This window comes from Triturus cristatus, chromosome 12 (genome assembly GCF_964204655.1).
Source record: "Triturus cristatus chromosome 12, aTriCri1.1, whole genome shotgun sequence".
Classification (NCBI taxonomy): domain Eukaryota; kingdom Metazoa; phylum Chordata; class Amphibia; order Caudata; family Salamandridae; genus Triturus; species Triturus cristatus.
Window position 1 is genome coordinate 672,469,188 of NC_140595.1, and position 22,494 is coordinate 672,491,681.

General features: G+C 42.0%; 1 protein-coding gene across 1 annotated transcript in view; it reads right to left on the reverse strand.

The window, feature by feature from the left end:
- CDH13 (cadherin 13) overlaps positions 1–22,494 on the reverse strand; it is a 2,339,058-nt gene that overhangs the window by 589,910 nt on the left and 1,726,654 nt on the right. The window contains exon 8 of the mRNA XM_085638428.1: positions 6,116–6,256. Within this exon, the coding sequence (XP_085494554.1) occupies positions 6,116–6,256 (141 nt within the window). The remainder of the gene's footprint in view (positions 1–6,115; positions 6,257–22,494) is intronic.

The following is a 22,494-nucleotide window of genomic DNA, read 5'->3' on the forward strand; positions in this document are numbered from 1 at the left end:
GTCAATACAGATATCCAGTCAGTCTCAGCCTCCCTGTTCCAAATCTCTGTTATTTCATGTTTATATTTTATTAATGCAGCTCCAGACAAATAATCCTGACAGCAAGAATAGTTTATTGACACCAATTTGCAGAGCATGAAAAGTGTAAAACATGTAAGATTTCACTAGGCTTTTTTTGTAGCACTTAATTAGGATATTTAATTTTTCCGAAGTCCAATTTTAGAAGACAATGGAAAGGAAGGTATGAGATATTCTCATGTTTTTCACACTTTCTTGAATTGTAAGCTTATTTATATAGCTCTTACGACCTCTGTCGAAGTATTGAAACACATTTTTGGCGAGTAGCATGCTAATTTGGAACCCAAGATTTGCAGTTAGTAACATTTGTTTTGCTTTTTTTTCTTGTGCATTGGCTATGTTAGGTTTGCGCTCTTGATTTAATACAGGTATAGTGGAGTTTCGAGTAGGGCTGAATGATAGGGATGGGCCTGAAAAGAGGGTTCGGGAAAGGGATGGAATTATATGAATGGATTTATAAAGGGGAAGTTGTAGTTTTTTTTTGCAAGTAGTGATCGTGGGTGATTGTTTGGTGGAATGGTTAAAGATGGGGTCAAATTTTGAGAAGGTTATTTGGGAGTTCATAGTAGTCAGAAAGGTTTGGGATGAGACAGAGGGGATGGAAGGGTATTTTTTACACACACACACACACACCCACACACACACACAATGCTTGGTAAAGGTAAGCTTGATTAAACCACTCTGTGAGAAATTGGGTTGGATATTTGGTTGAAAGGGGGCGAACCCCTATTCAAACAACAGCCACAATCATCATCAGGGTGAACCACAAAAGTCTTAAACTAACCTGTGCTTAACTCTCTGGTAGCTTGCCACAATAGGAATTAGGCTTAAGTTAGATGCAATGTGTAAAATATTTATACAGTACACAAACAGCAATAAAGTGAAAACCTCACACAAGAAAAATCCTACACCAATTTATAAAAAATGGAGTACATTTTAATACATTTGACACAAAAACGACAACAATCCAATCATTAGAACTGGAGTTACGAATTTTTGAAATGTTAATTAAAATCTAACTTCTAAAAATCAAAGCACCAACTTCGGACATCTAGTCGTGCGAGACCTGGTCAAATAAACAAGTATCGCTGATCACAATGGAGAGCAGATCGGATACAAGTGGATTCGGCCCAGTCAGCGTTTACCTTCAGACTTAGAAGAAATTTCATTAAAAATATTCTGAGAAGGCAAAATTCAGTGTGGCACGGATGCAGGTAGTGTCCGAGGAGGGATTATCATCATCAGGGAATCACTGGGTGGAATCACAGTGAAGATTTCTACATTTAGACTTAGTCATCTTTTTGGAAGTTGAAAAACTCCAGTGGGACAAGGCAGGAGGCTATAGCCGATGAGAGTCCCAAGATGTGAACCACGGATACCCCTTTGGCGAAAGATCGCTGAACAGGATATGCTGCTGCAAGAAGAATGTAGTGGGAGGTGCTATGAAGTCAGGCCAACTGGCAATGTACCATGAGCGAATAGACAAGCAGGTTGATCCCGGTCTTTCCTCCATTCCCAGAGCAGGATTTGCTAAAAGTTTTCTGTGTCTCAAGCTTTGAATTTTGGCGATCTAGGCACCTTTAGCACCGGTACCAAGGGATCAGGATTGGAGGGGCACCACTTGGTAGAGATTAGGACTCACTCAGGCTGTGTCCAGTTGCAGGTTCAAGATGGAGAAGCCTTTTCTGTCCATGAGACTCTAAACAGGCAGCCAGCACACTAGCCCTTGGAGTCACTCTGATAGTCCTGGGTGCAGGTGATTAAACAGGGCTCAAGCAGCAGGGAAGGGTTCCGAGGGTTCAAAGCGGGCTGCAGGCAAAAAGCAAACCTTCCAGGTGCAGCAAAGCAATCGTGTGCAGTGCACAGCATGCCACAGCAGCAGGCAGTCCTCTGAGAGTCCTTCGGCAGGTCGACAAAGTGAAATGAAGAGTGGGTCTGAGGGTCCCCTTTTTCAGTCTCGCCTAAGAGAGCGCATGTGCTATTTGCTGCAAGAGGTATTGTATACAGTAAAATGCTCGGTACACCCTTACTTACCATTGGTTCTCTCCATCTTCACTCTTCAAAGCAGCCTTTTGATTGGGCATCACAGGCCATTGTGTTGGTTCTGTTCATTCAATGCTGCCACCAAGCTAATCTGTAACATGGACAGATTTAGTTCTGCATCGGCTTGCTTAGCTACTTTCCACTGGCTACCTATCAACTTCTATGCCATGCTCATTACGCCCTGTATAATTTGGGACCCGGTATTTTACAGGCTAGAGTGGATTTCTATAAACCTACAAGCGATTTGAAATCCCTTAATCTAGTCCTTGCTAAAACCAAATGAATAAGGAAAGTTAGAGCAGGCGGGCGATAGGTTTTTTACCTCTGGATATTTGCCTCACTGATAACCATACTCGGTTCAGAAAGAAATTAAAAACCTGACTTTTCTTGGACACATATTTGTCTTTATATGTTCTTGCTGGTAGTAGGTGAATTCATAGAAAAACGAACACATAGAAAGCATAATGGAGGAAACAAACTCATAGAAATACAATTTTAAGGAAAGAATGTTAAGAAAATACAAAAAAAACTTAAATGAAAGGAAAACATTTAAAAGAAAGATAATTTAAAGAAAAAATCTAAAATTACAATAAATTGGGTGGATTTTAGGACTATTGTAGGGTTTTTGAGTTCAGGGATGGGTAATGTTTGTGGTGATGAAGGGTTTGTAGGGGTCAGGAATACCTGGAGTTAGGCGTAGAAAGGGGCTCTTAGGGTTCAGAGATGGGTGTATTATAGGAGTGGTGAAGGGTTTTTTGGGCTCATGGATGAGTGGTGTTAAGGTGTGTGAGGTGTTTTGGGGTTTCAAGGATGGGTAGAGTGTAAAGGTGTTGAGGGGTTTTAGGATTCATGGATGGAGGAGATTATGGTTCCATGAACCTTGTAGCAATATAACCAGAGAGGCACTAACCCTTTCCTACTGAAGTTGGCCAGAGAGTTGGTACAGGCGGTTCTATCTATCTGGTTGTCTGGATACTGCTGGGTTAAAGTGGCATTTAACTGAATTAAGAAATCCACTGAACGTTGAAGCATCTACAGACTTGTCTTGCATCTGCTGCACGGATGCTTTGCAGCACTATGCAGCTCTGCGGTTTGAGGCCTGTGTAGCTGTAGGTTTTAATTCCACTAAGATAGTTCAGTGGGCTTAATAGCTGATGCGCATATGTATGTGTAGCCAATAGGCAATGCGTTTACACTTTCGCACTACATTTCGCAAAAATTCCTTCACAGACTATCCCTATTCAAACACTTTATACATTTATCTTAATGGGTTTTAACGATTAGAAAAATGCCAATGACTATTGTGCCTAGAAATATATGGTATGCGCTGCATTCCTCTGAATCTTTCCTCGTTCGACCTCTGTTACAGCAGGAATGTGCTTAATTGTATTATATACAAACGGTGATAAGGGGCGTTCCACCAAGCTCCCATGTATGGTACATGACAGTATTTATAGGAACAATTTATTTTTGATATAGCAATTAATGCCACAGTTATGATGTTGCCCAGTCTTTTAAATATCATGGCTAACCACTATCCAACCTATGATACTCAATGTATTGATCTTGGAAGCATTAATAACTGAGTTGACCTTGTAAGGATTCTAATTTGCGACCTGCAGGTTACATATTAATGTCAACACTGAGTACTGAACTCACTGAACCAGTTTCAGGTTTAAATATCTTCCTTCATGCCTGCCTTTATGAACCCATCTCCTGCTGCCAGCTTGCTTTACATGGGTATACCAAGGGGACGCGTTGCAAGCACAACTTGGAGGAGGGCACAATAGTTGAATTTCGACTATTGCAGCAAAATTCCATGTAACATATCTGCTGAGCTTGAAATCATGTTCTGTTTGGGCAGAAGATGAAACCTAGTTCTCAAATTTAACTGGCCTCATCTCTGAACGATACTTAATTATTTTTTATAAAATTTTATCAATATGTTTTTTCGTCATCCCTCCATAGTCACAATCTAATTGACTATGATGTAAATATGCAAGTCAAACATGCCTATTAATGTTCCCCATCCTTGACAATTCTGCAAGGATGACCACAAAAACAACAGGAAAAAACCAAACGTACATTGAGCTATAAGTAAGAGAAATCTAAAAAGAGATTATCAAACATACCAGCGACTTTTATATCAAATATTGCTCCTACAGCACCAAGCACCACAATACCGTGCTATTTCCTGGCAGCTAAAAACAATATTTGCATGCTGTTTACATTGTCAAAATACAAATATTGATTTTCAGTGCTCCAGAACATCACCGACGATAAGAGAAGAAATGAAGCAAATAGCACATGCTTACAATATGCCTCATAGTACCTCAGCCCTAAAAAGCACAATCTGGGCAGTTTATCTATTCTGACCCAGGTGATTTGTTTTCAAAATCTGGTTGTGCCCTGATAAAGGCTTCAAAGCCGGTCTGTGAATAGCAATAAAATGCTTAATACCTATTATTTCTACTGTAGACATGAATATCACCCTTCTGTAACTTGAGGCGACCACTGCAAACCAAAGTCTGGCACAATCACTTCATCATGACTTTAGAATTAAACACAATTCAAGACAAAATGCACACAGTAAAGGGAGGTCGGGTGCAGTGATGCATATTCTAAAACCTATAATTGGTTTACCACTAACATACCATTGTGTTACTGTGACAGACTGTTGATTGTCACAATCAAAATCTGGACAGAGACTTTCAGAGGGCATGACTGGCAACCTATTTTAATCCAGTTTTAGGAGCCATGTTCAAAATGACTAAATTGACCAATTGATTTTATCTGTGGGTGATCTACAAACAGGAACGGCTTTCGTTTGTAGGGCTAAATAATTTGGCATGTTTGTGGGACATATTTAAACTTTCTTTTCTTAAAATATTTTCTATTAAAAATGAATACTACCACAATGTGCAATGCATGTGTTTAGTCATAGAAGTGAATAACCAAGCAATGTTACTAATACAGACATTTTGAACTCTGTCATACTAAATTCTCCTCAAAAGAGGTACCTAGAAAAAGATATTTGAAAAATATGCATGAAAACAAACAGATGCAGTAGGTAACACAATTGGAAACCTTACATTTTGAGCACATCCAATCAGCAAATTAGCAATTTATTGAACACTGTCCATTACTCCTCATATTTTTCTTAGGTTTTACTTCTCTGATCTTAACTAGCAGTACCAAATCAACACCACTCTCTTCGACCACAGACTCTTCCTCGATTTAAAAATGTTGAGAATCTGGGTCATTAACAACACCAAAGCACAGTGCATCTATTGCTTCTGACCACATCTTAAAGTCGGGTTATCAGGCATATCATTTCTCAGTGAAGTAAACAGACAGTGTAGCACATTTTTCAGTTATCCTACTGACTCGACCAAAAACACCTTTCTAATAGAATTCAACTATAATACATTCCCATAACATGGACATGGGCCCCTTTTACTATACTGCACCTCTCTGAATTACTCAAAGCTAAATGCTTTTTTGAATAGAGTCAAATGTAAATGGATGAATCTAAGGTTGAGCTATATGCCACTATTAGCTATTGACTAAAATATCTTATCCCACCTTTTGTCTCTTAGATTCCCATTAACTTCTCTCATCTATTTTTCTCTAATATAAAACATCCCTTCCCAAGATAAATCATGCAATTATGTACCTTCTCTTGTTATGTGCAATATTCATTTAAAGCACAGAATCTATACATAAGCCTAGCAAAACAAAGCAATATAAAAATTCAGTAGTGCCCATTGATTAATGTAACATTGTCTAACATTCTTCTGTCATACAGCTTCATACTAGACCTTTTGGTAAGAGCGGGGTATGGACTCCGCCGCCCCCAAAACTCGTGCCGCCTGCCCACACACCCCTTGCTACGCCACTGCCTTCATAAGGAGCAATTACACTAACATCACAACAGGTTGAAGGTATTCTTTGAAGTGAAATATTGCAGTTTTATGAATTTAGAAATACTTACTTCCTTTTTGGTAAACTCTGGTGCATAATCATTTTTATCATCGATGACGATAGTGGCTGTGGCTGTGCCGGTTAATCCCACTTCGCTGCCGGACATGTCTTTTGCTTCAATGATGAGTTCATACTGAGGTGTAGAAAGGGTCTGCAGGAAAGAAAAATGTGAAGCATCAGTTTTCTGTAACCTTCAAGTAAAAGAAATATGAGAGATACTGTACATCTGCCATTTTCTCCTTTTAAAAACAAAGCACCTGAATCCCAAAGTAGATCTGAGATTTATGGTTTCTTTGTCATGGTTTTTCCAGATTCTTTTAGAGTAGGATATGTACCTAAATTCAGACTACCACAATAAATCTTCAAGATTACACATTTGAAAGTTCTGTGTACTAAATTCAGATTGTGTAATGCACAAGTTATCTATTTAAAACCTTTCTGATAAGACACATCACAGAACTATAGGACGCATTTATTGAAACACCAAGACCATCAGACTGAAGCACTGTAAGAAAGTAACTGGAGAGGTTATGGGATAGGAAGGACACACTCATGATGTGCGCTGTGGCTGTTCTCCCACATAACCAGGGGGCATATTATCAAGACAGGCGCTAAAATTATCGCCGCTTTAGCGTCAGAAAACTGCTGCTAAAACGGTGATAATAAGCTTGATAATAGTCTCTATGGATTTCCAATTGAAGCCCATGTTAGATGTCCTTCACATCTAACATTGGCTTCAATTGGAATTCCATAGAGCATATTATCCAGCCCATTATTGCAGTTTTAGCGCCAGTTTTCTGCCGCTAAAGCGGCGATAATTTTATCGCCTGTCTTGATAATATTCCCCTATGTTACTGTGACCACACGAGGCAAACTAGACTTCTCCCAAGGTTATTCGCTGTGTCAGAACTTGGGAGGTTGGGTAAGCACAAAATTTCACCGAGAGGAACAGCTGGTATATGTCTAAGTAATAATTCAAATAACAATATAGGTAAGAGATAAGGATCAAGGATGTAAACTACGTTATGAAAACAGGAAGCACAACTTCAAAAATTGAAAGTAAAGATAAGAAGATGGCTGATACAGTCAAGTATTGATTTAAGAAACCATTTTAAAAAGTTGCAATCATATTAATAATCTGGAAGGAGACAATTTCTAAAAAAGCTTCTAAGTCGCTACCAGCGACCTGTTCAATGGATGAGGCTCACTTGTGAGTGTCCCAAGAACTGTCAGATACCCTTGCACTTAATTTTAAAGATACAATAAAAAATAGATCAGCAGGACAAGGTGGTAGGACATTTAGAATAAGCTTCTAAATCCCTGTATTTGGTGTATACGGAATGAGAAAACATACGGAATGGGGAAAATGTCAAAACCTTCAAAGGGGAGAAAGTTCCCATTTTGCAGATTTTATGGAAATAGAGCTGGCCTACAGGATGAAGCTGGGAGCTGTACGTATAGAGGGCTGCACAAGCTTGGATTAATTTTGCATGAGTTCTAATTTTCCTGGTTCTTTTGGCTTGCATCAACTTAACTAGAAAAAGCAGTTTATATTAGACCTAGTCGAAATTTAGATTAAACAGCAATGTTAGGCTAAATCAAGGATTTTCACATTACACTTAATATGTAATTTTCCCAAAATCATACTATTACACCACATCGCATAATTACTTACCGTTTACAGTTAAATCTTACCATGAAACCTCAGAAAAAGCGCTATAGGCCAGTGAGTGGCTGTTGCACATGGCCCTTGTGTTTTTCACACTATTTTATTTATTTTATTTGAAATGCATTCACCTTGTGTAATTTTCCCAAAGTATTGTGTAATTATGCAGAAAGGAAATTAGACAAATCTCCCACACCATTACTTTTTAATAGGACAGATCTTTCCTTTTGTAGGTAGGTAGTGCTGGACCCTCCTACTCCTCTTAGGGGGCATCACAAATGTAAATGTTTTGTCAGTACTGCTATAAAGATGTATTTTTGCATGTCATTGGAAGTGTCTAACAAACCTAGCCAATTTGGTCACACAGGTTGAGTAACTTGTCAAAAAGACATTAATAACTTCCACAAATGTAATGGCATTATAAACTCTTCTTTTGGGTTTCAGGCTCCCTTGTTTTCAGGATTCTCACAAAGATACCAGTTTGTCTATTCTGGAGGCACTGATGCCAAGAGAGATGGTTACAAATAGTAAAAGAGGCCACTAGTGCCACTGGGGCACGAAGTCCATAAGAAGGGTGCCTTCTTTAGTTCTTAAAGGAAAGCTTAGTCCAGCAGAAGTGCAACTGAAAATTAGGACAATCCATTTGCACTTCTTCGGTAGTGAAAGATGAGATATACCTTATTATCTCACAGCCAGTATCCAGGTCAGGAGGTATAGATCAACACCATAAAACTTAATTACAGTAGTGAAATTTGTGAAATCCAAAAATGTGCCCAAATTTTGTATTGCACAATTTCCATTTTTTTCCCTGCGTGTATCTTTCATTAAAAATTCTCACTAGATACCAGCGAGAGACTGCTTCAAGAAGAGAAATTTTCTGTGTGAACCAGTCTCCTCCCAGTTTCCTGCATGACGTTTTACATGAGGCACTTACTACGGTATAAAAGTGCTGCGAGACACCAGCAAATCACATTTCTATACAAAATCTTTGTTCCTTGAAATTTTAAAAATGTCATGACATTTCAAAAGAAATTATTACTGAAACTCGCACAGACCAATTTTCTAATTCCCTAATCAACATTCACAAACATGCTTCATATCAAGAACAGATGAAACACATACAATATATACAAGGTATGGATATACATTGCAGGATTTAACTTTTGAAAAGAAGCATGTCTAAAAATTGTGAATATTCTCTAAATTGCTTTTCATAATCTTGAGGCAAAAGAAAAGAAACAATCACAAAACTAAATGCTGACAAATTGCCGTTTGATTCTTTTAGAATCTAATCAGGAACACGCCTTATGCCGGACATATCTTGTTTCATTTTTTTATATTCAACAACCTCACACAAGTTTGGAGTTATTTTGTGTCAATCGGTTATCAGTAATCAGCAATACCTATTCACAGGAATATATTATTTGTGAAAAGTTTTGCATTGTATTACTCTTTGTAATCACTTGCATTTAAAATGTACATAGCATACTTCAATCTGATTCTTAACTTTACAATTTTTTGTTGTTTGTTTAAAAAGAGATTTACTAGGATATGAAAAATGATGTCTTAATCAATCAAATAAGATTTATAAATTGCCACTAATCAGCCACAAGGGTATCCAGGCTCTGAGGTTGAAGCTGCTCGGGTGGCGTCAGTTGAATAGCCAGGTCTTGAGTCTCCTACTGAACTTTTGGAGAAAGGGTGAAGTCCGGGGGTGAAGGAGGAGGCTGTTCCAGGACTTCACAGCGAAGCAGGCGAAGGAGCATCCTCCACTTTGGAAGCTGTGGGGGGTGGGAGCAATGGAGACAAAGCTCAGGAGGTGGTTGATGTATGCTGGCCCTTGGTTGCACAGAGCTTTGTAGGCATGGGTCAAAATATTGAATTGGTATCTCTTGTGGATGAAGAGCCAGTGGAGTTTCTTCAGGTGAGGGTGATGTGTGTGCATTTGGGAAGGTTGAGGATGAATCTGGCTGCTGACTTCTGAGTGCTCTGGAGTCTCTGCAGGAGGTGTGTGGTAATTCCTGTGTAGAGTACATTGCCGAAGACCAAGCGGCTGGTGATGAGGGTTTGAGTGACTGTGCATCTGGTGGAGACTGGGAGCCATTTGAAGATCTTTCAGAGCATGCTCACACATGAGGAAGTAGACAGAGGATACTGAATTGATCTGGTTCTTCATGGTGAGGTTCCTGTCTAAGATGATGCCGAGGTTCTGGGCTTGGTTGGTCCGTGGGGGTGGGAGAAGGACCCAGTTTGACAGGCCACCAGGAGTCGTTCCTTAGGGAGGTGGTGTTCCCGAAGAGAATTACTTCAGTCTTGTCAGTGTTGAGCTTGAGTCAGTTATTTTGCATCCAGTCGATGACACTGCTCATGCTCAGGTGGAAATTGGCACTCGTGGTGGAGGGGATGTTTTAGTAGACAGAGGGTGAGCTGGGTGTTTTCTACGTAGGAGAAAATGTTCGGTCCGTGGTTTCTGATGATGCTGGCCATTTGTGTAGCAGCACCTATGTTAATGGTGCAAAGTGATCTCTAAAAGCCATGTACAAGTCAACCAGTGAAGGGACACAAATCCAGGCATTTGTTCTAGAGTTATTACTCTGTTGTGTCTGACCAATTAAATCACTTCTCACATTCACTGTCAGGTTATTAACGCATTTCAAATCTATAAATTTCATATAAAGAAAACAAACATAGGAATACATTATACAGAAGTGCAAATTGCTATACATTTTTTACGCACAACAATTGGAGAATAGGAGGGGATCTACAAGGGAGAATACCTAGCTAACTAAAAAATACTTTAAGCATGGGTGAAGGTCCAATGGGCAAAGGGGATGTCAACAAATGACAGAAGCAGCCAATGGGATAAAAAAAAGGAAGGGCCATTACATTCTGTGGAATGTTGTCACAGACCTTCCCAAGTCTATGAAGCTGAGGATTAAGAGGAGGATGGAGCAATTATTGTAGAGCACTTGTTGCTTGCATCCCTATCGCACCATCCAAAAGGTTCCATAACTGACATAATCCTCTGCTGACTATTGGGACAGAGACTAGTTAAAGATCAGAGTAGAGTTTGAGAATCTTTTATTGGAGGACATGTTCACAGGATGCTTCAAAGGGATTTTGGCAGGTTGTTTCACCTGTAACTGAATAGTATTCTCTTTTTTTCATTCTTTAACTCAGACTCTGTTATAAATGTTCATTTAATGTATTGGATCCGTCTACTACCCAGCACCTTTTCTTTAAATATGCTGAATTATTTTTATAAACTGTCTTGCAATATTCCCATCTGATAACATTTGTAATTTCCATTACGATAAAGTACTTTTAGTCACAAATCAGGACCTGGGGTTTACTCTCTTTAACGAGAATCAGTCTTGATAGTTCTGCCCCATAGACGACAGAGCAAATCTCAGGTTTCATCAAATTTGGAACGTTTATGTGCATCAGTCAGAAATATTCTTCTCGTTTTATTTCATTTCGTCTTCTTCTGCCCCCCCTCCTACCAAGTCTTCTTCTCCTCTCTACGTCCCCCCAACACCCTCCCATCTCCCCTTTCCTCCTCCTAACTCCAGTCGCAGCCGCCAAAATAAAGAGGTGGTGGAGTGGGTGGAGGCGGTACGGGGAGTGCGGGAGGGGGAGCGTGCACGGGGGGTTGTAATTAAAATAAGTAAAATGAAAACTTACCTGGAGCTGCCTCCCGCCTACCGCCTCATAATCAGCACAGTCCTTCCTGTACCCAGCAAGCACTGGGACCAAGTCATGGACTCCCTGCAATCCCTGGGCTGCTCGCACGTGAGAGCAGCCCGGGATTGGTCTGAGCAGGCAGGATAGACACCCTGTTCAGACCAGGGAGTCTGTGTGTTTTGGACAGCCGTCAAAAACATGTATGCACACCCAGGGAGTGAAGTGCACATCACGCTCCTCCTCTCAATGACCCACGCCTCCCGTCGCAAGCTGGCTCAGAGCTGGAAAATAAAAAATAAAACAATGACATTGTTTTATTTTTAATTTACTGGCTCTGAGCCAGGCAGTGGGTCAACGCTCCTCCGCCATTGTGGAGGAGCCACCACTGACTAACTTCCCGCCCCTCTTTTTCAGAATTATTATTTGAGCCTATGGCTGTTAGGGGGACATACATATTTGCATGTTTCTGGCCTAGCTGTAGGTCACTTCTCAATAGTCAATCATATAAAGACTCCCAGTTACCATTCAAACGTATGTGCGGAGAACGCATAGCTGCAGGTTTGTTGAGAGGGTCTTTATCAGTGCCTGTGACAAGTACACACATAGTTCTCTCTCGTTCTCTATCGTTCTCTCTCTCTCTTTTTTTCTTTTTTTCTTTATGGAGGCAGGTTGAACACAGCCTGCAGGCTCGTGCAAATCTCTTGGGATACGCAAAGACACGATTGGGTTTCCTTTGTTCATTTCCTATAATGACCCAATTAGAGTTCTCTATGCAATAGAGCCGGCGAGTGGTGAAATAAAAAGTCTGCCCATTACGTGACAATTTAGGAGCTTTGATTATACACATGCTTCTGACTGAAGCACGTGCATCACTGGGACATGATGGGGACCAGAATCTACTACTGAATAACCAATGCAGCAGCGGTCCGTGGAGGGAGTTCCGTGGGGCGGAAAGGCGGGGCAGGGGAGGGGCAGGGTGGGGGGTACTAAACACCGGAACATGGATAATTGGAGGTAAGTAAACAATTAAATAAATAAAACGAATTTCGTAGCGCGCCCTGCATCACAATTCATTTTATTTATTTAATAGTTTACTTACCTCCAATTATCCATATTCCGGTGTTTAGTACCCCCCACCCTGCCCCTCCCCGCCCCGCCTTTCCTCCCCACGGAACTCTCTCCACGGACCGCTGCTGAACCAATGGACTTCCTTTGTGTGCACCGCGCTATCTTATGGGGCGCTTTAATCATGTGCTGGTCCCCCACTGTGCAAATGCTGCAAACTGCCTCGAGATCACAGTATGAATTTGCCTATAAAAGTGCTTACAAGATGCAACATCTCGTTGCAATATCGCTGTTTTATGAACTACTTGACATTTCCGTTTCAAAGTACCTTCGTCAGCATTTAGCAAACATGTTCTAGCGAGCCTCATTCATTCTGATCATACCTGGGTGGAGTGCACCACGATTATTCTGCATGAGGTGAAAGACTCTTGTGTTTTGTTTTCAGTATTTCTGCATAATCAGCTTCTATTGAAAGATCAAAGGCTTGCAGATCAATACTGTGAACTCGTGTCCTGTAGCCATGTCTTTCAAAATGCTAACTGAGCAAAAAAGTCTCTTGCAAAGCTAAGGTGTTTTCGCATGTTTATCTGTAGCAGATGCCAACTATTTGCAGTAATGGAGAAGAAATTCATATTACCAAACTTACCTTGAATCTGTATGGTATGTGTTTTTACAGTTATTCATACCTTCAATTTTGGGCGTCTGTTTGCTTATCATGTAAAGTTACTAATGGTGCAGTCTTCCTCCATTTTGCAATCACCCAACCAATTACAGACTGTATAACAAACATCCAAATATGGATATAGCAATACCTTAAGAACAAGATTTTTTCGCCTATGAACTTGCATTCCCTTCCTGGCCTCAGTTAAAGGCTTGCTGCCAGTCTTGCCATCCATGATACAAATCCTGGCACAATCAAACTATAATCTCACCACTGAGCTGCATAGCAATAGTGTCATCACAAGCTGGCGAAAACAATTGTCAACTTAATTTTGTAGGTGTTTTGTGGAGGCCTCAGCCCCACCCTAGGAAGCCAGTGTGCTAATACTGCAGAGTACAGTGGAATGAAACAGATGGAAGTATGAAAAGTGTAGTAGGGACAGCTAGTCTCGAATCGAATGTGAGGGTATCGCTCAATCGTTCATCCTGTTATAGAGGTGTTTTGGTAGATCACCTGCTGAAAGGACCAACATTAAAGAGATTTCTGATATGTAGGTGGTTGGGGTAGGGTTCAGACTCAGAAAAGGGGCATTTATAAGGTTGTAGGGCTTTAGATGCAATATCTAAACCACATCACGTATGAAGCATGCCACTTCCCTCATTGACCCACCTTCTTTTGGGTGGCAACATTTAAATATCTCTGCTGAAACATGCAAAGACCATACCATCACCTAAATTTTGCTTTAGGTGAATTTTTTTCAACATCCTTGTCTTTCCCATAGGCTGTACAGCATATAGTATGCTCAGGAATCTGATTCTCTAACTTTGCCTTTTAATGAAGTAAGGTTCAAAGTTTAAAGATCATATTCATTTGGAATATACATCACTCAGACTTCCTTTGCTTCATGAACTCCTAGGTAGGCACTTTAAGCCCTACTTAAGTTTGGGTTCCAAGTCCTATTCATCCTATAAGATCCTCCTGCCTAATGTTTTTCCATACCCTCCAGTGTCCTTGCTGGGTGGCCTGATGTCTTGATAATGTTCTCCTCTAATGGCATTTTTAGTATACAAAGTACCATGGTGAAGGAACGTCATTCATTTTGCCCTGCTCACCCCCATTTTGTGAGTGAGACTGGGGGTTACTGACCCTGAAAGTGCCATGGCCTCTGCTAACCAAGCCCATGGCCAGTGATCTGTGCTTAAAAGGTATATGGTATTTGGTATAATTCTAATTGTCTAAAACACCTACCTGTAAGTCCCAAGTATATGGTAGGGCATTTAGGTTTAGAGAACCCAGTGGAATTAATGCACTTAAGTGTGTACTGCTGTGGTGTCTGGGGTCCAGTGGCGTCTCCTCCGTTAAGGCAGAGGAGTGTCAGCCCCGCTTCTGCAAGTGCGGCAGGTACACACAGAATAATAAAATGGTCCTTAACATTTTATTATTCTGTTTGCCGCCGGCTGCTTGAGCACAAGCGTGGGTGGGACAGACTGATTCTTCCATATTGCAGGATGACTGCTCAGTGCACATGACAGATTGGCCAGCTATCTACAGCTGGTCAGTCTGTCATGCACACATCAAAAGCATGCAATCAAAGTGTTGTAAAACAGCAGAGGGATTGCAGGCACAGGCCCCCAGCCTCAAAATGAGTTCTGGGTTAGCCTGCTCCAACCAATCCTGGAGCTGCTTTTAGCCAGCAAGATTGGTTGGATTCATATGCAGAAGTAAAACACCTTCCTTTCTGCTCATAGTCATGAGGAGTAATGCAACTTATTGGTGAGTTTTACGGCACGCTGCAGCTCACAGATTTTCTTGGTTGCTAGCCGCCCCTGCAGGTGTCATTTTAAAGCCAGACCTGCCTTGCAGGCTGGTTTCAAAATGGAACCAAGTCCAAATTCGACTTTGGAATTAAAAGTTCTTCCAAAGTCCAAAACTGCCTTTTTTGTTAATTATACGTCACCTTTGAGGTTTGCCCTCGGTGCCCCAAAGGTATAGTGCATTGTCATGAAAAGCAGGGATAATATTAAAGATGTTTTATGTGCACTGGTAGGGCAAAAGTGATTTTCCCCATTGTAGTGCTGTTAGTCCTATAGGGTAACATGGGAAGACTTTATTAAACTTTTGATTGAAGTTAGCTAGCAACTTAATTCAAAGTATCAAAATCATAGTTACAATAAATCCAGCAACTTGCCAAACTTGTATTTAATGTAACTATTAGAGGTAAGTAGTTTCAGAACTTACTACCCTGAAGTTACCTAAAATAGGCCTACAGCAGCCTCTTCTGATTGGCCAGCCTTTGACAACCTGAGTTAAGCTGCTCTGAGTGAGTCTGAAGAGGCCTGAGCTGAAATAATACAGCCATGGTGGGAAGAGAATTGTTTTCTGGAGAAGCCAGGAACAGGAAGGGGCTGGGGAGATAAGCCGGACTTCAAAGGCAGGAGAACAGATATCACAGGATCCAGGCCAGGCCATTCTTCCTTGATCTCCAGCAAGATGGGAGCCCCCCTAATTAGATTTGTAGAGGCGTTGAAATGGGAGTGTAGTGAATTGTTACCCACACCTGTGGGTTCGGTTAGTCAGACACACTCCAAGGAAATAATTACTCCCTTTTGATTTTTGGAGAGCAGTGCCTTCTGGGTTAAAATGTTGCCACACTTTGTAGGAAGTGGTCATAGCAAGGGAGGCAGGTTTACCCCTATTGATTGGGGTGTCCACCCCTCTTGCCAGCCCAGAAGGGAGGATAAAAATAGCATGGCTGCAGGAGCTCCTTGGAACACTGCCTGCAACAACAAGAAAAGGACTGCCCTGTTGGACCCTTGCACTGCACCACAGAAGGCTTGCATTCAGAAGGATTTCACCCTTTTGCACTCTCAAGGCTCCACAGAGAAATGACTGTGCCCTCTTAAAGAAGAAGAAAAAAGGGAAATAAAGGACTCTATGAGCAGCAACAGGTAGCAAAATGCTGGAAGAAGCAACTCGACAGCCCAGAGAGAGGACTAATACAAATGACAAGCTACACCTGGATTTTCTTTGACTGCACAGGTGCATTGTAGGAGATTCAATCCTAGCCCCCACGTGGCAATACAGAGCTTCTAAACAATTGGTCAGAGCTAGAAGATACTAATCTCCCCAAAGAAACCAAGAACAAACTGGACTACACCTTCTGGACCCATCTGCAACTAGTTCCTCACCCTCAAGAGGCACGCCTCAGGTTGTGGGCCCCTGGGGTTGATCTGCAGCTCTTAATATCAAGCTTTTGGACTCTTCACAAATGTGAACAGGGCCTTCTGCACCAGAACTGCGCCGCTCCCCTGAAGAATCAGCACAAGCCACCGCAAGTTTGTCTCTTTGCACAGCAAGCATCATCCATTAGTGTGGATCCCCACCACGAGGCTTCACCCCATTTACGATGTCCGGCCTGCTCTTCGCACCCCACAGACCATGCAAGAGACACTCACCTTTCTGCCAGTGAACTTCTTCCCTTTGAACGGGACTCTTAGCACAGAACTTGAGAATGTAAACCTTCAGCAGGACTAAACTGGGACTGTATCTGGCCTGCGCTCAATCACGGCGGCTTGAACTTATAGATTTGACCATGGTCCAGCGTGACCAGAGAGTCGTGGTTGGTGCTTTATGAATTTAGGAATTATACTACAGTTTGTTCTTTTAAAATTCCTAACTCCAGTTCCCTACATTGGATGTTTGCCATTTTAGTGTCATTTTAAAGATAAAAGTATCCTATATTGTTATATGTTGGTGTTGGATTTTTATAGTGTTGTGTATTTTCCTTATTTACTGTTTTGGCAATATTAAATGCTTTACACACCTGTCTACTAAGTTAAGCCTGACTGCGCACCTGCCAAGCTACAAAGTGTTGAGCAAGGATTAATTTATTGAGAATTGACTAGACCTTATTAGTGATTGTAGTATTATTACTAGATGATGGCACCTACCTCCACCTACTAATAACCCACCTTCTTACACCTAGTCATAGCTAAGCCCAGGTCCAAGTAGATTAGATAAGCACCTGATATACCACAGAATATACCTTTTGTTTTGTGCCACCACCATGCAGGTTTATGCTCTCCTGAATGTGCAGCTTCTTTACCTATAGTTTAAATGTATGTACCATATCTGCAGATATTTGTGATTGTGTCTATTGCTGATTAGCTTTCTCGTTTCAGAGCCATTTATACGTTATTTAGGAATTTCAAGATGATCAATTCATTTTCCCTACATCATAGTGTGTCCTCTTCATCAGCCATCCCCTTTCCTGACCTGTGCCCAGACAACTTGTGAGGCCTGGTTAATGTTTAAAAGGTACACTACATGTTTGGACCCATAAAGAGCAGAAGACAGAGATCAGCATTATGAGCTAACCGAAACTAGGTAGCACTTGAAATGTACTGAAGTTAAAAGAAAAAATCATATAATTATTGAGCAGTTTATCCATTGAAGGAATGCCTTTATGATGACGAGTCGCCCTGTTAAAGGGATTCTTAGCAGCTTTTAAGTGTTTGTACAAAAATTAGATGTAGTGCTCAATGATGCTAATCTGTCTTAGTTAGATACATTTAGCTTCAATGATGTGTGTTAAGGAAAATGTGGTAGCAAATCACTGGATTCATATCCAATGGAATAGACATATGGGCCAGATTCACAATGCCATGTCTGCATCTTAGTTCAATTTAGGTGCACAAGTGGCTCAATTTACAAGATCAAAAAACACAAATTTACATTCATAGCCAAATATACTCACATGTACTAATACACCACTAAATTGTATTATTTTGTGAGGTAAATATGCTCATGGACTTTTCATACAGTTTATACCAATTTACTTTATTTTAAACAACATACAACCTGTTAGTCTTTCAAAAACACTATTCCTTTGGCAATTTCCTCAATAACCACCCACTTATTGCAGTCAAATGGCTGCAATTAATAACCAGCAAGCCATATTGCATGCATTTGTCCATCTGATATAATGGAGGTGTGTTGTGCAAGCCAACGGAATAGAGAAACCAGAATACTAGACTCCAGGAACAAGGCCCAAAGACGCTATTTGTGGAACAAAATGTCTACCTGTTGGCTAAATGTTTTACCAACTATGGTACAACCAGAGAGGAGGAGATTAAAAAGTCAGATATCTCTCCCACACCAAGTTATTCTTTGGGGTTTTGCAAATTTTGCGAGCCAGCTGTGTGCATTTCTAATGGTGCTCATTGCAGATACAAGCAGATCTGGCACTGCTCTTTTGATTAAGATAAATCCTTCCAAAGAGAAGTTCAGCAGAATGCCCTGGACTGGCAAAATTCCTCTTCTTTTCATTTGCCAAGTAATGCCAAATAATGCCAATTTGTTAGATAGCGGCCAGAAGAGGCAGCGAGTGAGACAATCGCAAGGGGGAAGTCATCATGCAAAGAAGCCTTGGCCGGACATTGATTTTCTGACTGTAACAACATCACAGGAAGTAAAATATTATGAGCTATGACCCTAATTCTTCTCAGGAAATACTGTCACATGAACTTAACCCTCATGACATCACAATTAACATCACTGAAGTTCCATATTAACTGCATGATTAATATAACAACATAGACACATGTCGATTTTAGATATCTTCTGTATAAAGGTGCTGATATGATATGTCAATGGAATATTTACCAGAATTTTAGTAAGTGAGTGAAGTAAGTGAGTCTGGCACCTTGTAGGGAGTTTGCAGGGTGTGATTTTCTCCATTGAGAAAATTGTGAAAGAAATGGGCTGCATTTTAAAGCATCATATTTATTTAAATTGGCTGGAATTTTTTAAAAAAAAGCTTTGAAAAGACACCCATTAAATATTGAAGTCCTTTCATGGTCTGCTAGGCCAATGAAACCTGACAATCCTCACTGGTTCACCCCATTGTGTTTTGAAAATATCTCATGGGTGACCCTGTAAGTCAAAAATTACCTTCATTTCTGGGGTCCGCAATTTGTCATGTGTGCCACTCTTGCCCAAACATTACATACAACGTGCCTGATTTTTGCCAATACCACAGCCCATGTACTATGAGTTATCCGTATGTTAAAAATGTCGCCTAGTATATCAAGGATAGCATTTTGTCATGGATGCCCCCTGGCATATGCCACAGTTGTCCATCCATATGCCAACAAGCATTTACAATGCAACGGTCTCGGCATTGTTAAAGTTAGAGCTATTGGCATTGCTCATGACATTATTCTATAGCTATCATTTCAGGACCCATTTTTAGGATGCCGGCATCTCCACACCCCGCTGGCTCGAAGAGCTTGAAAAAAATAAAAGCGACATAATACAGATTGGAGACACAAACACTGCCCCCCCAAACACTCCCTCCCCCAAGACCTCTTCTTCAGGAACAAACCCGAAGTCTTTGCCACTGAAAGGGGAAGGTTTTGTGTGTTGCAACCGGAAGAACCGTGTGTCAAGCAGGGCCTTTTCTAGGAGGCACAGGCCCTTGTGGCACAGAGAGGGAGGAAAGAGATAAATAAAGCAGAAGGAGGCAAAGAAAAGCATGGTGAAGAGAGTAAGGGGATGAGTGGCGAGAAAGGGGAGAGAAAAGAAAGACTGGGGGCGGCAACAGAGAGGAAAAAAAGGAGTGGGGAGAGAAAGGGGAATAAAGAGAGGGCAAGGACGGAGAAAAATAACCAAAGAGCGTGAGAGAGACAAGAGGGCAGATCACGATTGTAGAGGCGGGGCAGTGACGACAGAAATGAAGAGAGATACTGCACGCAGCAGGGAGTGCCACCTTCTACGCAAGCAGTCTCAGCTAAGACAATATAGTTGTCTCCCCGTCCCCAATGACCAGGCCTTCACCCACCACTCCAACGCAACCACCTCCCCCACGGAGTCTGAAATGCACTCGGGCCCTTACCACTCACCCTAGGTCCAGCCCACTCTGCAGAGCTCGGATAAGGGACCCTGGGCAGAGGGGTCTTCCTGCAAGTGTTCCGTGCCCGGTGAAACAAGCCCCCCCACCCGGGCCTGGGCGGGTTTCTGCTGTCCTGCACTCATCTGCCAAATCAAAAAAGAAAAAAGAAAAACACAGGACAGGCCTCAGGGCCCTCTCAAGACACGGGCCGGGGTGTGGGCGAAGTCTGCAAGAATGTGTCCAATTCAAGCCAGCCTGGCGTGGTTTAAGCGGTATGCCTCCTCTTGGCGCTATTCAAGCGCCCCGTCCGTTAAAGCGCATGAATGAAATCGGACTTTTTCGGAAGACCCTCGAGACCCGCCTGTTTCTACACCGGTATACATACTCTTGTTATACATTTCACCGTTTCCGGGGCCAAGAGGCGCATGAGAGGCTTACGCGGCGCTTTACAACAAGGCCACGACGTTGATTACTCGTTAGCAGATATGCCAAGAAGTAAAGACACTGAGGGAAGGAAATGACTGAAATGTGTAGCCAAACCAGCTAGCTCCCTGAAGACCCTAGATTGGTTGCAACATTATATTTGTTTTAACACTTCCAGTAGGCCCCTGAGTGTGCGAGCAGGGGGGTTTTGTTAATTAGATACCCTCACCCCAATTCCTATGCAATCCACGCCTCCAAAAAGTAGGAAAAATTTACATCGGCAAGCAAGGGTGGTGAGAGCGTCATTTAACTCTTTACAGGCAAAATAATATTTATACTTAAGCAGGGCGGCCTTTCATCATTGTAAGTTCCAGGCACCGCTTCTGAGAGCAGCAGAGGGCACTGGGCACAACGCATTCCAAACACTGCCCTTACTTTAGGAACAGCCCGTTTTAGACCATAAACTCCATGTGCTGCTGCTGCCGCCTTTGTAAATCCACTCAGCCCCTGTGGAGGGAAACAAAACGCAGACACAGGCCGCCACAATGGAGGACGTTTGCTATATACTAAAAACATGCGTAAAACAGCAACTCCAAACAAAGCTGACAAAACAGGCTATAGGGACTCAGTGTAGAGGGAAGGTGGCTTGTTGCACCGGAGTGGAGAGAGGCCCCCTTCCTCCCTCCCGGGGCTTGCAGAAGTGGATACAGAGCAGGAAGGAGTCTATTAGCAGAGCCCGCAGCGGGAGAGTCCTTGTGATGTCCGAGCAAGGGAAAGTGACACGGAGTGTGTTTACAAGCCGAGGGCACTGGAAGACACCACCGCCTTTCTCCGAGGTCAAGCAGAAATGCCTCGGAGAAACGCAGCAGCGTTTTCGGATTCGGGGGCGTGTTTTTCTTTCTCTCCTCTTGCCATTGGCTGGAATGTTTACATTCCAGAGGAGAGAAAGAATCGAAAAAACACGCCCCCGAATCCGAAAAAGACGGGGCTTGTTTGGAGAGACAAAGCTCTTCTCTAATGGCTGACCAGCATTTAAGAGGCCAGCCAATGGAGAAGAGGGAAGAAGAGGGGCGGGCTCAAGCCCCTCTTCTGAAAACATTAAATCTCGGAGCGAGACTGCGCAAGCGCAGCCTTCGCAGACGAGACCTAAAAATAACCTCCAAAGTGCCAACCCCATTATTTTCCCACAGGTGTCAAGATTTTCCTCTAGTTTGCCAGTGGCACTATTTTTTCCATGGGTGCTTCATGACAAGACCTACCTCTAGTGTGCCTGCACCAGCATTTTGCTGTGGGTATTCCATATGTAAGTATTGCCTCCAAAATGACAATATATGCAATATGCGTGGATGCCTCTATAATCCAAGAAACGTGCAAGGTCCAGCAGCAGCAACTCATGTTCACTTACATTCACTTTTACACATTCTCATTACTGATTTGCACTCATTCATTTTTACTTAGTATACTTTTGCACTCACTCAATTTCGCTAACACACAATCCCACATACAAACATACCTGCTCATGCATGCACACACACATTTACTCTCACCCACATCCTCGGACACAACATACATTTAAGACGTTTTATTTAGCTTTTTATGTTAGTTCCCTAACATTCCAGTGAAGGCCTCATTTCAGATTCCGCTTCTCCACATTTTATTATATCATTAATGAATGACAGGCTGATTATTCAATATTAATGTCATTCAAAATTTGCAGAAAACAACTTGGAGGTTGGAGCCCGAGCTGAGGCACTGATTTTGCCCCCTCGGAGGTCTTAAAGACAGTGCTAGGAGTCCCATGGGACAAGCCACCCTAAGGACTCCTAAATAACGCCCACTGAGCCTTGACAGCTTCCCAGTGTTGCAAGACCCCCAGAATGCCTGCCATCGCACAGTGGGCATTGCTTCAGCTCCCAATCTGTAATGGCGCTCCAGATACCTCAATTTATGAACTAATGGTTAAGTGTCTGCTGCAAATGCTGGGCACTCAGAGATGAC